Here is a 19,083-nt window from a genome sequence, read left to right as displayed (position 1 = left end):
TTCAGAATAAAACCTAAAGCAGACTGACTTGAATCCAACTTAAAGCAGACATACTTGATAACTTCAGAATCAAACTTAAAGCAGACTGACTTGATAACTTCGGAATCCAACTTAAAGTAGACTGACTTGAATCAAACTTCAAGCAGACTGACTTATTAACTTCAGAATCAAACTTAAAGCAGACAAACTTGATAACTTCAGAATCAAACTTAAAGCAGACTGACTTGATAACTTCAGAAACAAACTTAAAGCAGACTGACTTGATAACTTCAGAATCAAATTTTAAGCAGACTGACTTGATAACTTCAGAATCAAACTTAAAGCAGACTGACTTGAATATAACTTAAAGCAGGCTGACTTGATATTTTCATATCTATCTTGAAGCAGACTGACTTAATAACTTCAGAATCAAACTTAAAGCAGACTGACTTGATAACTTCAGGATCAAACTTAAAGCAGACTGACTTTATAACTACAGGATCAAACTTAAAGCAGACAGACTTGATAACTTCTGAATCAAACTTAAAGCAGAATGACTTGATAACTTCAGAATCAAACTTAAAGCAGACTGATTTGATAACTTCTGAATCAAACTTAAAGCAGACTGACTTGACAACTTCAGAATCAAACTTAAAGCAGACTAACTTGATAACTTCAGAATCAAACTTAATGCAGACTGACTTGATAATTTCACTTTCAAACTTAAAGCAGACTGACTTGATAACTTCAGAATCAAACTTTAAGCAGACTGACTTGATAACTTCAGAATGAAACTTAAAGCAGACTTACTGTATTCAAACTTAAAGCAGACTGACTTGATTACTTCAGAATCAAACTCAAAGCAGACTTACTTGATAATTTCAGAATCAAACTCAAAGCAGACTGACTTGATAACTTCAGAATCAAACTTAAAGCAGACTGACTTGATAATTTCACGATCAAACTTAAAGCAGACCGACTTGATAACTTCAGAATCAAACTTAAAGCAGACCCACTTGAATCAAACTAAAAGCAGACTGACTTGATAACTTCTGAATCAAACTTAAAGCAGACTGACTTGATAACTTCAGAATCAAACTTAAAGCAGATTGATTTGATAACTTCTGAATCAAACTTAAAGCAGACTGACTTGATAACTTCAGAATCAAACTTAAAGCAGACTAACTTGATAACTTCAGAATCAAACTTAATGCAGACTGACTTGATAATTTCACTTTCAAACTTAAAGCAGACCAACTTGATAACTTCAGAATCAAACTTTAAGCAGACTGACTTGATAACTTCAGAATCAAACTTAAAGCAGACTGACTTGAATCAAACTTAAAGCAGACTGACTTGATTACTTCAAAATCAAACTCAAAGCAGACTTACTTGATAATTTCAGAATCAAACTCAAAGCAGACTGACTTGATAATTTCACGATCAAACTTAAAGCAGACCGACTTGATAACTTCAGAATCAAACTTAAAGCAGACCCACTTGAATCAAACTTAAAGCAGACTGACTGAATAACTTCAGAATCAAACTTAAAGCAGACTGACTTGATAACTACAGGATCAAACTTAAAGCAGACTGACTTGATAACTTCTGAATCAAACTTAAAGCTGACTGACTTGATAAATTCAGAATCAAACTTAAAGCAGACTGATTGAATAACTTCTGAATCAAACTTAAAGCAGACTGACTTGATAACTTCAGAATCAAAGTTAAAGCAGACTAACTTGATAACTTCAGAATCAAACTTAAAGCAGGCTGACTCGATAACTTCGAATCAAACTTAAAGCAGACTGACTTGACAACTTCAGAATCGAACTTAAAGCAGATTTACTTGATAACTTCAGAATTAAACTAAAAGCAGACTCACTTGATAACTTCAGAATCAAACTCAAAGCAGACTGACTTGATAACTTCAGAATCAAACTTTAAGCAGACTCACTTGATAACTTCAGAATCAAACTCAAAGCAGACTGACTTGATAACTTCAGAATCAAACTTAAAGCAGACTGATTTGATCACTTCTGAATCAAACTTAAAGCAGACTGACTTGATAACTTCAGAATCAAAGTTAAAGCAGACTAACTTGATAACTTCAGAATCAAACTTAAAGCAGACTGACTTGATAACTTCAGAATTAAACTTAAAGCAGACTGACTTGATAACTTTAGAATCAAACTTTAAGCAGACTGACTTGATAACTTTAGATTAAAACTTAAAGCAGGTTGACTTGATAACTTCAGAATCAAAGTTAAAGCAGACTAACTTGATAACTTCAGAATCAAACTCAAAGCAGACTGACTTGATTACTTCAAATCAAACTTAAAGAAGACTGACTTGACAACTTCAGAATCAAACTTAAAGCAGACTGACTTGATAACTTCAGAATTAAACTTAAAGCAGACTCACTTGATAACTTTAGAATCAAACTTAAAGCAGACTGATTTGATAACTTCTGAATCAAACTTAAAGCAGAATGACTTGATAACTTCAGAATCAAACTTAAAGCAGACTAACTTGATAACTTCAGAATCAAACTTAAAGCAGACTGACTTGATAACTTCAGTATTTAACTTAAAGCAGACTGACTTGATAACTTTAGAATCAAACTTTAAGCAGACTGACTTGATAACTTTAGATTACAACTTAAAGCAGATTGACTTGATAACTTCAGAATCAAAGTTAAAGCAGACTGACTTGATAACTTCAGAATCAAAATTAAAGCAGACCGACTTGAATCAAACTTAAAGCAGGCTGACTTGATAATTTCAAATCAAACTCTAAGCAGACTGACATGATAACTACAGGATAAAACTTAAAGCAGACTGACTTGATAACTTCTGAATCAAATTTAAAGCAGACTGACTTGATAACTTCAGAATCAAACTTAAAGCAGACTGATTTGATAACTTTAGAATCAAACTTTAAGCAGACTGACTTGATAACTTTAGATTAAAACTTAAAGCAGATTGACTTGATAACTTCAGAATCAAACTTAAAGCAGACTGACTTGATAACTTCAGAATAAAAATTAAAGCAGACCGACTTGAATCAAACTTAAAGCAGGCTGACTTGATAACTTCAAATCAAACTTAAAGCAGACTGACTTGATAACTACAGGATCAAACTTAAAGCAGACTGACTTGATAACTTCTGAATCAAATTTTAAGCAGACTGACTTGATAACTTCAGAATCAAACTTAAAGCAGACTGATTTGATAACTTCTGAATCAAACTTAAAGCAGACTGACTTGATAACTTCTGAATCAAATTTAAAGCAGACTGACTTGATAACTTCAGAATCAAACTTAAAGCAGACTGATTTGATAACTTTAGAATCAAACTTTAAGCAGACTGACTTGATAACTTTAGATTAAAACTTAAAGCAGATTGACTTGATAACTTCAGAATCAAACTTAAAGCAGACTGACTTGATAACTTCAGAATAAAAATTAAAGCAGACCGACTTGAATCAAACTTAAAGCAGGCTGACTTGATAACTTCAAATCAAACTTAAAGCAGACTGACTTGATAACTACAGGATCAAACTTAAAGCAGACTGACTTGATAACTTCTGAATCAAATTTTAAGCAGACTGACTTGATAACTTCAGAATCAAACTTAAAGCAGACTGATTTGATAACTTCTGAATCAAACTTAAAGCAGACTGACTTGATAACTTCAGAATCAAACTTAAAGCAGACTAACTTGGTAAGTTCAGAATCAAACCTAAAGCAGACTGACTTGAATCAAACTTCAAGCAGACATACTTGATAACTTCAGAATCAAACTTAAAGCAGACTGACTTGAATCGAACTTAAAGCAGGCTGACTTGATATTTTCATATCTATCTTGAAGCAGACTCACTTGATAACTTCAGAATCAAACTTAAAGCAGACTGACTTGATAACTTCAGGATCAAACTTAAAGCAGACTGACTTTATAACTTCAGAATCAAACTTAAAACAGACTGACACGATAACTACAGGATCAAACTTAAAGCAGACTGACTTGATAACTTCTGAATCAAACTTAAAGCAGACTGACTTGATAACTTCAGAATCAAACTTAAAGCAGACTGATTTGATAACTTCTGAATCAAACTTAAAGCAGACTAACTTGATAACTTCAGAATCAAACTTAATGCAGACTGACTTGATAATTTCACTTTCAAACTTAAAGCAGACTGACTTGAATCAAACTTAAAGCAGACTGACTTGATTACTTCAGAATCAAACTCAAAGCAGACTTACTTGATAATTTCAGAATCAAACTCAAAGCAGACTGACTTGATAACTTCAGAATCAAACTTAAAGCAGACTGACTTGATAATTTCACAATCAAACTTAAAGCAGACAGACTTGATAACTTCAGAATCAAACTTTAAGCAGACGACTTGATAACTTCAGAATCAAACTTAAAGCAGACTGACTTGAATCAAACTTAAAGCAGACTGACTTGATAACTTCAGAATCAAACTTAAAGCAGACTGATTTGATAACTTTAGAATCAAACTTTAAGCAGACTGACTTGATAACTTTAGATTAAAACTTAAAGCAGATTGACTTGATAACTTCAGAATTAAACTAAAAGCAGACTCACTTGATAACTTTAGAATCAAACTTTAAGCAGACTGACTTGATAACTTCAGAATCAAACTAAAAGCAGACTGACTTGATAACTTCAGAATCAAACTTTAAGCAGACTGACTTGATAACTTCAGAATCAAACTTAAAGCAGACTGATTTGATAACTTCTGAATCAAACTTAAAGCAGACTGACTTGATAACTTCAGAATCAAAGTTAAAGCAGACTAACTTGATAACTTCAGAATCAAACTTAAAGCAGACTGACTTGATAACTTCAGAATTAAACTTAAAGCAGACTGACTTGATAACTTTAGAATCAAACTTTAAGCAGACTGACTTGATAACTTCAGAATTAAACTTAAAGCAGACTGACTTGATAACTTTGGAATCAAACTTTAAGCAGACTGACTTGATAACTTTAGAATCAAACTTTAAGCAGACTGACTTGATAACTTTAGATTAAAACTTAAATCAGATTGACTTGTAACTTCAGAATCAAACTTAAAGCAGACTGACTTGAATCAAACTTAAAGCAGACTGACTTGATTACTTCAGAATCAAACTCAAAGATGACTTACTTGATAATTTCAGAATCAAACTCAAAGCAGACTGACTTGATAACTTCAGAATCAAACTTAAAGCAGACTGACTTGATAATTTCACAATCAAACTTAAAGCAGACCGACTTGATAACTTCAGAATCAAACTTTAAGCAGACGACTTGATAACTTCAGAATCAAAATTAAAGCAGACTGACTTGAATCAAACTTAAAGCAGACTGACTTGATAACTTCAGAATCAAACTTAAAGCAGACTAATTTGATAACTTTAGAATCAAACTTTAAGCAGACTGACTTGATAACTTTAGATTAAAACTTAAAGCAGATTGACTTGATAACTTCAGAATTAAACTAAAAGCAGACTCACATGATAACTTTAGAATCAAACTTTAAGCAGACTGACTTGATAACTTCAGAATCAAACTCAAAGCAGACTGACTTGATAACTTCAGAATCAAACTTTAAGCAGACTGACTTGATAACTTCAGAATCAAACTTAAAGCAGACTGATTTGATAACTTCTGAATCAAACTTAAAGCAGACTGACTTGATAACTTCAGAATCAAAGTTAAAGCAGACTAACTTGATAACTTCAGAATCAAACTTAAAGCAGACTGACTTGATAACTTCAGAATTAAACTTAAAGCAGACTGACTTGATAACTTTAGAATCAAACTTTAAGCAGACTGACTTGATAACTTTAGATTAAAACTTAAAGCAGGTTGACTTGATAACTTCAGAATCAAAGTTAAAGCAGACTAACTTGATAACTTCAGAATCAAACTCAAAGCAGACTGACTTGAATCAAACTTAAAGCAGACTGACTTGATAACTTCAGAATCAAACTTAAAGCAGACTGATTTGATAACTTTAGAATCAAACTTTAAGCAGACTGACTTGATAACTTTAGATTAAAACTTAAAGCAGATTGACTTGATAACTTCAGAATTAAACTAAAAGCAGACTCACATGATAACTTTAGAATCAAACTTTAAGCAGACTGACTTGATAACTTCAGAATCAAACTCAAAGCAGACTGACTTGATAACTTCAGAATCAAACTTTAAGCAGACTGACTTGATAACTTCAGAATCAAACTTAAAGCAGACTGATTTGATAACTTCTGAATCAAACTTAAAGCAGACTGACTTGATAACTTCAGAATCAAAGTTAAAGCAGACTAACTTGATAACTTCAGAATCAAACTTAAAGCAGACTGACTTGATAACTTCAGAATTAAACTTAAAGCAGACTGACTTGATAACTTTAGAATCGAACTTTAAGCAGACTGACTTGATAACTTTAGATTAAAACTTAAAGCAGGTTGACTTGATAACTTCAGAATCAAAGTTAAAGCAGACTAACTTGATAACTTCAGAATCAAACTTAAAGCAGACTGACTTGAATCAAACTTAAAGCAGACTGACTTGATAACTTCAGAATCAAACTTAAAGCAGACTGATTTGATAACTTTAGAATCAAACTTTAAGCAGACTGACTTGATAACTTTAGATTAAAACTTAAAGCAGATTGACTTGATAACTTCAGAATTAAACTAAAAGCAGACTCACTTGATAACTTTAGAATCAAACTTTAAGCAGACTGACTTGATAACTTCAGAATCAAACTCAAAGCAGACTGACTTGATAACTTCAGAATCAAACTTTAAGCAGACTGACTTGATAACTTCAGAATCAAACTTAAAGCAGACTGATTTGATAACTTCTGAATCAAACTTAAAGCAGACTGACTTGATAACTTCAGAATCAAAGTTAAAGCAGACTAACTTGATAACTTCAGAATCAAACTTAAAGCAGACTGACTTGATAACTTCAGAATTAAACTTAAAGCAGACTGACTTGATAACTTTAGAATCAAACTTTAAGCAGACTGACTTGATAACTTCAGAATTAAACTTAAAGCAGACTGACTTGATAACTTTAGAATCAAACTTTAAGCAGACTGACTTGATAACTTTAGAATCAAACTTTAAGCAGACTGACTTGATAACTTTAGATTAAAACTTAAATCAGATTGACTTGTAACTTCAGAATCAAACTTAAAGCAGACTGACTTGAATCAAACTTAAAGCAGACTGACTTGATTACTTCAGAATCAAACTCAAAGCAGACTTACTTGATAATTTCAGAATCAAACTCAAAGCAGACTGACTTGATAACTTCAGAATCAAACTTAAAGCAGACTGACTTGATAATTTCACAATCAAACTTAAAGCAGACCGACTTGATAACTTCAGAATCAAACTTTAAGCAGACGACTTGATAACTTCAGAATCAAAATTAAAGCAGACTGACTTGAATCAAACTTAAAGCAGACTGACTTGATAACTTCAGAATCAAACTTAAAGCAGACTGATTTGATAACTTTAGAATCAAACTTTAAGCAGACTGACTTGATAACTTTAGATTAAAACTTAAAGCAGATTGACTTGATAACTTCAGAATTAAACTAAAAGCAGACTCACTTGATAACTTTAGAATCAAACTTTAAGCAGACTGACTTGATAACTTCAGAATCAAACTCAAAGCAGACTGACTTGATAACTTCAGAATCAAACTTTAAGCAGACTGACTTGATAACTTCAGAATCAAACTTAAAGCAGACTGATTTGATAACTTCTGAATCAAACTTAAAGCAGACTGACTTGATAACTTCAGAATCAAAGTTAAAGCAGACTAACTTGATAACTTCAGAATCAAACTTAAAGCAGACTGACTTGATAACTTCAGAATTAAACTTAAAGCAGACTGACTTGATAACTTTAGAATCAAACTTTAAGCAGACTGACTTGATAACTTTAGATTAAAACTTAAAGCAGGTTGACTTGATAACTTCAGAATCAAAGTTAAAGCAGACTAACTTGATAACTTCAGAATCAAACTTAAAGCAGACTGACTTGATAACTTCAAATCAAACTTAAAGCAGACTGACTTGACAGCTTCAGAATCAAACTTAAAGCAGACTGACTTGATAGCTTCAGAATTAAACTTAAAGCAGACTCACTTGATAACTTAAGAATCAAACTTTAAGCAGACTGACTTGATAACTTCAGAATCAAACTTTAAGCAGACTGACTTGATAACTTCAGAATCAAATTTAAAGCAGACTGATTTGATAACTTCTGAATCAAACTTTAAGCAGACTGACTTGATAACTTCAGAATCAAACTTTAAGCAGACTAACTTGATAACTTCAGAATCAAACTTAAAGCAGACTGACTTGATAACTTCAGAATTAAACTTAAAGCAGACTGACTGATAACTTTAGATTAAAACTTTAAGCAGACTGACTTGATAACTTTAGATTAAAACTTTAAGCAGACTGACTTGATAACTTTAGATTAAAACTTAAATCAGATTGACTTGTAACTTCAGAATCAAACTTAAAGCAGGCTGACTTGATAATTTCAGAATCAAACTTAAAGCAGACTGACTTGATAACTTCTGAATCAAATTTAAAGCAGACTGACTTGATTACTTCACAATCAAACTTAAAGCAGACAAATTTGATAACTTCTGAATCAAACTTAAAGCAGACTGACTTGATAACTTCAGAATCAAACTTAAAGCAGACTGACTTGATAACTTCAGAATCAAACTTAAAGCAGACTGACTTGTTTCGGTTTAACGAGTGACCCTGTTAACTGGAGACTTTTAGCTACGTGCCTCTGCGGTTGCAGATGATGAAAACAGGATTGTGTTTTAAGAGAGATTCTCATAAACTTTATAAAGAGGAGATACTCTGAGATATGTTTTACCACACCAGGGAGACAGGTAGTGCTGGAGTTAATCTCTTTTGACTTTCATTTATTTGCCCACAACGCATGACAATGAATCTCCTAAAAAAATGTTTTTTTTTAGGGGTTAATAAAATTCTACACATGTGTTTATACAAGCCAGTTTCAAAGACAAATTATTATTTTAGAAAATTAATTAGAAATTATCAGGAAAAACTCGCTCTCTTCCTGTTACTGTAACAACAAGCAACAAACAAAACTCCACTGACACATTTACTCAAACCAAACTATAAAGACTGATCAGGTAGGTAGTAACATTGTAATAGAAAAACTAAACATAGCTGCATTCACAAGGACAGCTACTCATTCTCTTCTGTTATTAACCAACATCTGCCGTCACTATTAGCTAAAACACAATCCTCACCAGACAGCAGCCCAGGAAACCCCCTAAATGTCTCTGTGCGTTCAGCTCTCAGGACTTTTGTAGCTTCTAACTGAAACTCTGTGTTCTGAAGTTTACTTTCTCTGTTAGTTCTTTCAGATATATTCTTTAGTTTTTACCTTGTTCTTTCAGCTGAATAGTAGTGTGAAGTTACTACTGATGAAAACAAGACATTACCTGATTTTGCCGCTTCACAATAAAAAAATTTAAATAACAAAGTAACGGGGGGCTTTTATTGTGTAAAATTTAAAGGAAATGAATGTGTTTATTTGCATTAAACCCAATCCTTCATAGACGTATGACAAGCTGCGATACCTTGGATCAATAATAAAAAAGAAAATAATAAAAGGTTTATAACAAAAAGAAGCAGTATCAAAAGAAGAAACTAACACTATCATATAAATAAAAAACTTAAGATTTTAGGCATGTTTAGGCACTGGCACCATTTTAAAGTTTTAGCACCCCAAACCATACCTAACCCTACTTAAGGCATTAACCAGCACCCACAAGCAATGGCACTGTATGCAGGGTGTCACACACATGTTTGGTTATATAAACAAACCTCCCCAGAACCTACCGTATCCCAAATTTTTCCTGTGTATCTTCTGAGGCGTGCCAGGCTCAAGAGATTCACTCCCCTCCCCATGATTACCTTGAAAACAAAAAAGGCAAAATAAGAGTGTCGAATGAAAGGCGGAAACAGCCCACCGGATCAGTAAGGAAGATGTTTTACTGATTGGCAATTTAAAACCAGACAATTGTCACCCACACACCAATACTCCGCGGCCACCGGAAATGCTTAAACATGCACTTGATTTAACAAAAACAAAAAACAAAATGAAAAACTGCTCTATTACGAAACCTGCTCCTAGTTGACATAGTTTTTGGCACTTCCTGATTGGATCAACCAGGAAGTCCCTGAGGCTGGGGCTTGGTTAGAAATTAGCAAATTCTCAGCTTAAAAGGAACCACTTCTTATAAGACATAATCTGTTTTCTTTTTTTTTAAGGTTGTTTTTTTCTGGGCAGTTTTTCAAGCCTTTATTGTATAGAGAAGACAGGGAATGGGGTGAGAGAGAGGGGGAGACATGCAGCAAAGGGCCAGGGTCAGAGTCAAACCCGCAGCTGCTGCCTCAAGGACCTTCAGCCTCTTTACGTGGCGTGACTGCTCTAACCACTCAGCCACCGGCTGCCCCGGACATGATAATTTTTAATGTCTCCTTGACTTGACTAAAAGTATCCTGTTATATAAAATTAATCTGCCCTTATGACTTAATATGTTTCAGATGATAATGAGAAAAAGAAGATGGTCAGAGAAAGTGCTCTCTTGAAATACCAGGAAAAGCTTTCTTCAGAGTCCAGATGCAAGGTGGAGAAACAGCATGCAGAGAAAAAATATGCACTGGAGATAATGATGAAGGTAACATACTCCAACCAAGTGCCCAACATTACCGTTCTGCTCTGAAATCTAGATGGACTTATAACATGTTTTACTTGATCGCAGCTTGAAAAGAAGGAAAGAGACAGTATCCAGAAAATGAAGGATAATGAGCGAGATAAAACTACAGCAGAGTTGGCAGCATGGCAACTGAGATGGGAACAAAAAGCAGAAGAAGAAGCCCAACTAAAACTCCAAAGTCCTAGCAATCAAAACCAACTGAAAGACATGACATATAAGCAGAAAAATGGATCTTCAAATGGAGGAAATACCAAAGTCGGTAAGTCAGTTCCTGTGTGATAACATTTTCTCCTACATTAGTTGGTTTTGGTATGTGGGTTATGGTAATCAACATATTCCTGTTTAGATCACAGAAGTAACAATGAAGCAAAGAGTAAGAGAAAACCAGTGGATCTGCCTGCTCCAAGACTCGTTGGAAACATTCAAGTCACTTTTACCCCACGAGTTTTCCAAACAGCCCTCAGGGAATCAAGAGTGCCAGAGGAGGAAGAGGTGAGAATGCTGATCTCCTTTCCTGCCATCTGCAGTTTCCCCTTGTTGTTATAAAGCAGTGAGCATAATGTGGAAAGATCCCTTAGGATGAATCTTCAACAGGAAATACAGGGGAAAAAAAGATATATTCCACCCTGTGTTATCTCTTAATGTGACGTTCTTTTGTTCTAGTGTTGTTTGACTTGATTTCTGTTTTATTGCCTGTTTTTATGTGTATTAGCTGTAGTGCATCTTTGAGTACTGAGAAAAGCACTATAAAAAACGGATCCATTAGAAGAGCTGGGGCCCTTCTGTGTGGAGTTTGCATGTTCTTCCCATGTCTGCGTAGGTTTTCTCCTGGTTCTCCGGGTTCTTCCTCCCACAGTCCAAAGATATGCATGTGTTAGGTTAATCAATGACTCTAAATTACCCGTAGGTGTAGGTGTGAATGTGAGTGTGAATGGTTGTCTGTCTCTGTATGTCTCTACGTGCCCTGTGATAGACCAGCGTCCTGTCCAGGGTGTACCCTGCCTCACGCCCAATGTCAGCTGGGATCGGCTCCAAAAATTCCAAATAATCTTATAAGTTTCCTTCCTAGAGCCGGCAGTTTGACTACTTCTCCTCTCCCCGACTGTGTCTGGTGTAACCGGTTATACCATTTGACATTTCTATCCTCTTATTACAAGGCTTTCCATTTTTGGCCAATTTTCTCAAATATCTTGAGTTTATGATACTGGTTTAAGATGTAATATGTGCTCATTCAATATTAAGAACTATTTTTTAGGTGTTTATTGTTTGGATTTTCTAAAAGTTTAAGTAATTTATCCACAACTTTATGGTCAAAGCTGGGTACGTCTGTGATAAACTCAGTATGTGGCAAGGCCCTGTTTTTTTTTTTTTTATTAAGTTAGCTTTAATGCAAATTCGTTTATAATTGCAATTCTAAGCCATTTTTAACATCACATAATTTTATTTTTTAATAGTTATTTAATAAAATAGCAGAATGAAGCGGATGAACAGTGACCCCTACTGTGGAACATGATCAGCTGCTTTAAAACACCTAAAACAATTTCAGGATAGTATAAAATGTTATACATATGTCTTAATTACTTATTAAAATGTCTCTTTAAAGATTAGAAAATTAAAGCTTTTTCATTTTTAAAATCATATAATCAAACCAATTTTCTTTCATTAGATGCCACTTTAAAATAAAGATCTAATCATAGAGAATGAGTCAAATGAGTTTTACCTACTAATGGATGGTCACCTTAATGAAATTATTTATTTTAGTTTTTCCCTCACTGACTCAGTGTCACTATCAACAAGGTTTTAGACTGTAGAAGAAACACGTCAGGTTGTGTTACTGCTTTTTGTCAAAGGGAGTAACCAATATTAAATATAGAAGTAATCCTAATAAAATCTATTTTCATGTTTTATTTTGCAATATAAGTTATTATTAGTATGACTGCACTCACATCAAATGAAATATCAAACATTTGTCATTCTTTTGTGGTTACACCACCTGAGCTATTCACATAAAAATATACATTTTAACAAAACTCGAGAATGCTTTTTTCAAAAGAAGATTTTCAAATTTATCATGTTGCCAACCCCTTTTGTCATTGACCCAAATTTATGTGAATATGAGCATTAGTCCTAATAAACTCTTTGATTATTGGACATATGATAATACTGTATAATACATACTCTTCCCAATTGAACACACAATCGCTCATTAAGAACACATAGGATTATACAATTCACATTATATCGTTAGACATGGATTACGACTATTTTTTGCAGTTATTGTTTAATTGTTCATACCAAAAAGGTCAAATCAAACTTAATTTATATTGCACTTTTCACTACAAGGCAACACAAAGTGCTTCACAGAATAAAAACAAAACAAAAAGAAAAAACAAACAATACCTAACTAAAAAGGTGGGTCTTGAGTCATCTTTTATGAACACTCTCTGCCGCCATCAGATCCTCTGGCAGGCTGTTCCACAGGCGAGGACCATAAAAATGAAAAGACTCCTCATCCTGGTTCTTTGTTTTTACTTTGGGAATACTTAAAGGATATGAGGATTCTAGATGGTTCATATGGTAACAGCAGAATAAATAACTAGGACCTCGATTATTAAGAGCTTTAAAAACGAATAAAATAATTTTAAAATCAATTCTGATGCAAACATGTAGCCAGTGCCGAGACTTTCAATTCGGCGTGTGGGCTCTCTTTCTGGTCCTTGTTAAAACCTCTGGAGCTGAATTCTGCAACAGTTGTAGGACAGCTATGTTCCTTTTTATAGGGAGTTTTGCAGTCATCAATTCTGCAAGCAATAAAAGCGTGCATCAGTGTCTCTGTACTCACTTGAGAGACAAACGGTCTTACTTTGGCGATGTTTTAAAGGTGTGGTTCAAAACTCAGCTTGGAATCAAATATGACACTTTGTTACAAGGTTTTATGTTGAGATTTTTTTTTTAAGATTTTTTTTTTGGCAGTTTCCACAGAGCCTTTTGTGCAGTCTCCGTCCATGTCTGAAGTTCCTGTATATCAGCAATGGGAGTGAGGCATTTTATTAGTAATATGGAGGAAAATGGTAGTAGGTGAGAGGGGCCGTCAAGCTGCAGCCTTGACAGCTGTATTGGGCCTCGCATTTTCCTGTGAGACTGGGCTAGAGTAAGATGTGTGTGCCATACATTTAGATAGCATCCAGCAAACAAGAAACAAGGGTGTGGTGTGCAATTTTGTCAGATGATTCTAGGAAGTTCCTGTGTTTCCAAATAGTACCAAAATCATGTACTACGAATACATATGTCTGTGTAGATGTTTGCTGTTTTTTCTTTAGATAGTTTATGAACTACAATGAGAGCTGTAAGCTCAGCTGCTTGTGCAGATAGTGAAGCAGGAAGTGGATTTAGCCACTAACCTCATTTGCAGTTACCAAGGATAATCCAACCGGATTCATTTCGGTTTTGGAGTTGTGTGATGCTGATCCATCCACAAACAGTTTGAGACCAGGATTTGGCAAAGGAATTTCTTGGAGGTCAAGCCTGGGGGAGCAATTTTAGTTATGGCAGCCACACAGTTGTGCTCATCTCCTTCTCATCTCCGGCTGGCTGGAGTCTCCCTTAGAGAGGGGGTGAGAAGTTCAGCCATCAGTGAGGAACTCAGAGTAGAGCCACTGCTCCTTTGCGTTGACAGGAGCCAGTTGAGGTGGTTCGGGCATCTAGTAAGGATGCCCCCTGGGCACCTCCCTAGGGAGGTGTTCCAGGCACGTCCAGCTGGGAGGAGGCCTCGGGGAATACCCAGGACTAGATGGAGAGATTATATCTCCACACTGGCCTGGCCTGGCCCAGGAGAGGGAAGTTTGGGGTCCCCTGCTAAACCTGCTACCCCCGCGACCCGATCTGGATAAGTAGTTGAAGATGAGATGAGTATTTTCTTTACAGGGGGGTTGATTTTAAAATCTGGTCTGCTCCATCAGAAGGAGCACAGCTCCAGTTCCACTGTGCATGTGCCATACCTCCAAAGCACCGCCATCTTTGATTGGTGTCCTTGCCTCTTTCCATAGCCTTGGCCCTCTACCCAGGTCCCCAGGGCCGGCGCTCTTACTGTCTGCCACCCTGGGCTTAGTGGCCAAGCGCGGTACTGCAGCCCTCGCCTATTTGTATTGTGTCCTTGTGCCCGGAAGCACATTCAGCCATTCACTCCAATGCATTTAATCCATATGTCCGTGCCTGAAACAACATATATCATATATAGGAGAGGATGGTACGTAATTTCCTAACATTTCTAGTAGCCTAATATAAACATTACAGTATAACTTGATACGCTACACTTTTTTTTATTATTTTAGCTATGTAGTCTATGCCAGTGTACAATTTAAGTGTATTACAATATGGGTATTGAAACCTCATTATTCTAAATAGGCCTACTTGTGGTATTTTATTTAGTTAGTACTTGGTAGATGTGCTATTTCTAATAATTATATGAATAAAAATATATAAATATTATAATTCCAGTTATAATCAAGATAGTGCTTAGGACAGGGAAGTAAAACTTATATTTCTATTTTCTTTAGATGATATTTGGCAAATTTTAGTCAGGGGATTGAAATTTTAATAAAGCTCAATAAACCGTTAATACAGTAAATACTGTTGTTATTTTAGCTCATTTAAATGCATATATACCATATGCCAACTACGTATATGGACAACATTTACTCAATCTAATAACTACCAAGCCATAGATACCATGGATAGAAAAAAAATCCGAAAATAAGAATAAGAGGCTTCGTTTGTTAGAGACAGACTCGCTTGTGCTTGGCGTTTCTACATCCAGTAAGTCCTCCCGCGTTCACAAGAAGCAAAAATGGCACCGACCTATTTGTTAAAAAAGAATCAAAACGAGTGCCCAATTCTATTTTTTGATTATAACTTTGAATAGTAGGGCCAAGTCAGCATGAAGGAATTAAAAAAAATATATCTTCTGTGTAAACTCAAGACAGTTAGTATGAATATTTAGTGTAAACTAAACAGGGCTATATGTGGACTGCAGTCTGTGTAAAATGCTACGTCCTGTGTCTGCTTCAAAATAAAAGTCAACTCACTTTTAGCAGTTACACGCTCTTAATGTGAAGCTGCACTGCACATAGTGTTCCGTTTTTATTAGTAGTAGCTTAACACATCCTGAGCCATGAGAAAAGACTTGTGTGTCACCTCACCTGTGCCTCGTTTCAATACTTTTCTTTTTTTTTAAAAAACAACCTCTTATATTCATGATAACAAGTCCTGTCCGCACTTTCTTCCTACTCTCTCTCCTTCTGTGTCTCGTGCTCATACAAACGGTCGCGCTCATAGACATAAAGAGTAGACGACTCATCGAACGTTGGGCCTATTGGCGCTGACGAGCGGTGGGGCCGCCATCTTGGACCGGTCGCCCGCTCCACTCAGTGTAAGGACAGGACACGGTTCGGCGTATTTTAATATTCATAGTGGGATTAACAGTAATAGAATATTCTGATATATGATATATGTGATGTATGATAGGTGTTTTACAAACACTATAAATATAAACACAACATTATAAATCATTTATAGAGTATTAATAGGCTATATTTCATACATGAATACATAAATCTCTCTCACTCACTCTCTCTCTCTCTCTCACACACACACACACACACACACTCAGAGAAAATTAAAATACATATAAATCAAGAGTATCAATACAATTAGGTCAGAGAGAGAGAGATGACATTTTGGACACATCTAAAGACAAGTCAAACAGACACACTTTCATTTAAAGCACTAAAAAAACAAAACAAGAGCCGAACCCTATATGTTTATAAATATTCAGAAATGATCCGTGCTCTGCCAGTCGCATAGTCGTGGTAGTGGAGAGGAGAGGGAGGGTCCACATTTGAGCGAGTGTGTGTGGTATAAAAATATATATAACATTTTGTTAAATCGATCATTTTCACACTGTTTTGTTCTTGCACAATTACCAATTAGAGTGTAGCTCTGACAGTGATGTTGTAGGAGTACTTTGTATAGTATCTAAAATGACTGTGTCCTTTGTTTTTAGGCAAGGTCTAATTATGTGAATGTCTTCTTTATTACATATTTTAATTATGTAGTAATTGTATTTAATGTGCAAACAAAAACACGGGGCATAGTTCAGTAATATCCATTTTAAATTATACAAACGATTTAAGATTTCTCCTTAGTTAAATAAATTTATGATTTTTTCTTTTCAGACTGTTTCAACTTCTGTGGTACAACTGAACTAAAAAAGCCTGGACTCATCAGTTCTGCTTTACAAACATGTGACGTTCGTCCTGCTTTAAGTGGAGATGTGGAGAACCAAGTAAAAATGTATGGAACATTTTGTTCAGCTGTGAGAATATCGGGCACAGAGTGGAAACACATGTTAAATCTCTGATTCATTCTTTATAATAAAGCCCACATCATGTTGCTCCTGTTTGATGAAACAGTTTAACAGCAAAGGATATTGATCAGATTCTGCCACTTCTCCTTTGATAGTCTAAACTTAAAAAAAAAAGTTGTTCAATATTTAAAAAACCAGAACTGAGAATATCTGAGGTGACCTGAGATTTACTGTCTCTGAAGTGTCTTCCTCTCATGAAACCACAGCACATCCTCCGCTGACATACTGCTGGAAATGTGCAATCCATTTACACTAGACCACATGTACGACAACCCCTCTCCTCCCTGCTTCTCCTTTCATATCTACACAGGCATGCACACACACATCTGGCCGGGGGGTAAATTAACTAACATTCCCACAGAGGCTAATCTCCATGCCTCTACTGTGACGAGATAATAATAATATAATAAGGGACAGCAGCTCCTCTGGCAGCTAAATATGTATCTACCTGCCACAGCCTGAGGGAGTCACTATAACATTCAAAAATGCATGGATTTATGTATAATTGTTTAAAATTGTACTGTACCGTACTGATTATGAATTGTAATATTGTAATATTAGATTAGAGCAGGAATACGCTGCACAGTGCTCTGGCATCTTGTTCCTTCTGCTGCTCAACTCATAGGCTCAACTAGTCAATCATAGAACTGATCTGGTAGGATGACCGGTCCAAGATGGCGGCCGCATTTCTTGCGGCCCAACGTTCGATGCGGCGTCTACTCTTTATATGTCTATGGTCGCGCTAGCTAGAGAAGAGGACCGAACCATTACTTCTAAATACAGGGGGGTGTACAGAGGTTTGAAATTAATTGAAATTAACCGTTAATTGTATTTATTTCACTCTATATAAAACAGTTTATCAATTGAAATTATTGATTAAAGCTGATAAAATGTCCTCATGTTTAATTTTTTAGGGCACCTGTCTGTCACAGGCCTTTAAATTCGTCCTAACCTTTCCTCCCGTCATGGCGCCCCTGAGAACATGGCAAACTTCGTTTCGGAGCTTGCTTTGGACAAGAGAAACGGGTTTCTCACCCAATCCAGCTGTTCACATTTCTCTACCATGTTAGCAAAGGAGGAATGAAAATCCTGAATGAACTTGGTCAGATGTCCAACAATGAACAACTTGACCGGAGCTCTGTCCACATCCTCAGCTGAGCGAAAATCATCCAGCTGAGGAAAGCAGTTCAAATCCTTCTGTGCACAAGCCCCTCTCCACAGCTCTGCTTTCTTCAGGAAGCCACCCACCTTGTCATATAGGTTTAAAATGCGGGTGTCCTTGCCCTGCAGAGGCATATTTAGTTCGTCAGTTTGCTGAATGTATCTGCCAGATAGCACAACTTTGCAAGCCAGTCTGTGTCCTGGAACAAGGTGGCATTGGGAGATCTCTGCTTTATCAGAAAAGCTTCTTTGAATCTTACTTGCAAAAGCAAGTAGAGTATTCTCCCTTGAGAGAGCCAGCGCACTTCTGTGTGCAGCAGCAGTTGAGTGTTTTCAGCTCCCATATTTTCGCAAAGGCGGCAAAACAGGCGGGCATTAAGTGGCCTTAACTAAATGAAGTTGATCACTTTGATGCTGCTGTTCAAATTGTCATGTAAGACAGGGCTCATTTTCTTGGATGCCAATGCCTCCCTGTGTATGACACAGTCCACATCATGTTGGGTTTTTTTGCGTGCTATTAGTCCTTTCAAGCTGCCCGTCATTGATGCTCTTGCAGGATTTCCAGCTCAAACTGTTTTCACAGAAAGCGGCATTGACATCATCAAACATGTCCTCTCCTGTTGTTTTCCCCTTAAAACTTTTGCAGAATAGTATGTGCTCATAAATGTCATCATTATCAACGTACCTCACAAAAGCAG

General features: G+C 35.7%; 1 protein-coding gene across 1 annotated transcript in view; it reads left to right on the top strand.

Moving 5' to 3' along the window:
- dnaaf4 (dynein axonemal assembly factor 4) overlaps positions 1-19,083 on the top strand; it is a gene marked incomplete at both ends in the record, with an annotated part of 67,261 nt that overhangs the window by 43,865 nt on the left and 4,313 nt on the right. The window contains 3 exons of the mRNA XM_083916970.1: positions 10,628-10,761; positions 10,846-11,059; positions 11,147-11,292. Of these exons, the coding sequence (XP_083773096.1) occupies positions 10,628-10,761; positions 10,846-11,059; positions 11,147-11,292 (494 nt within the window). The remainder of the gene's footprint in view (positions 1-10,627; positions 10,762-10,845; positions 11,060-11,146; positions 11,293-19,083) is intronic.

The sequence above is a fragment of the Echiichthys vipera genome (assembly GCF_963691815.1).
Source record: "Echiichthys vipera genome assembly, chromosome: 7".
Taxonomy (NCBI): Eukaryota; Metazoa; Chordata; class Actinopteri; order Perciformes; family Trachinidae; genus Echiichthys; species Echiichthys vipera.
The sequence above is the reverse complement of the archived record's forward strand: the minus strand, read 5'-3'. Positions and strand labels throughout refer to the sequence as shown.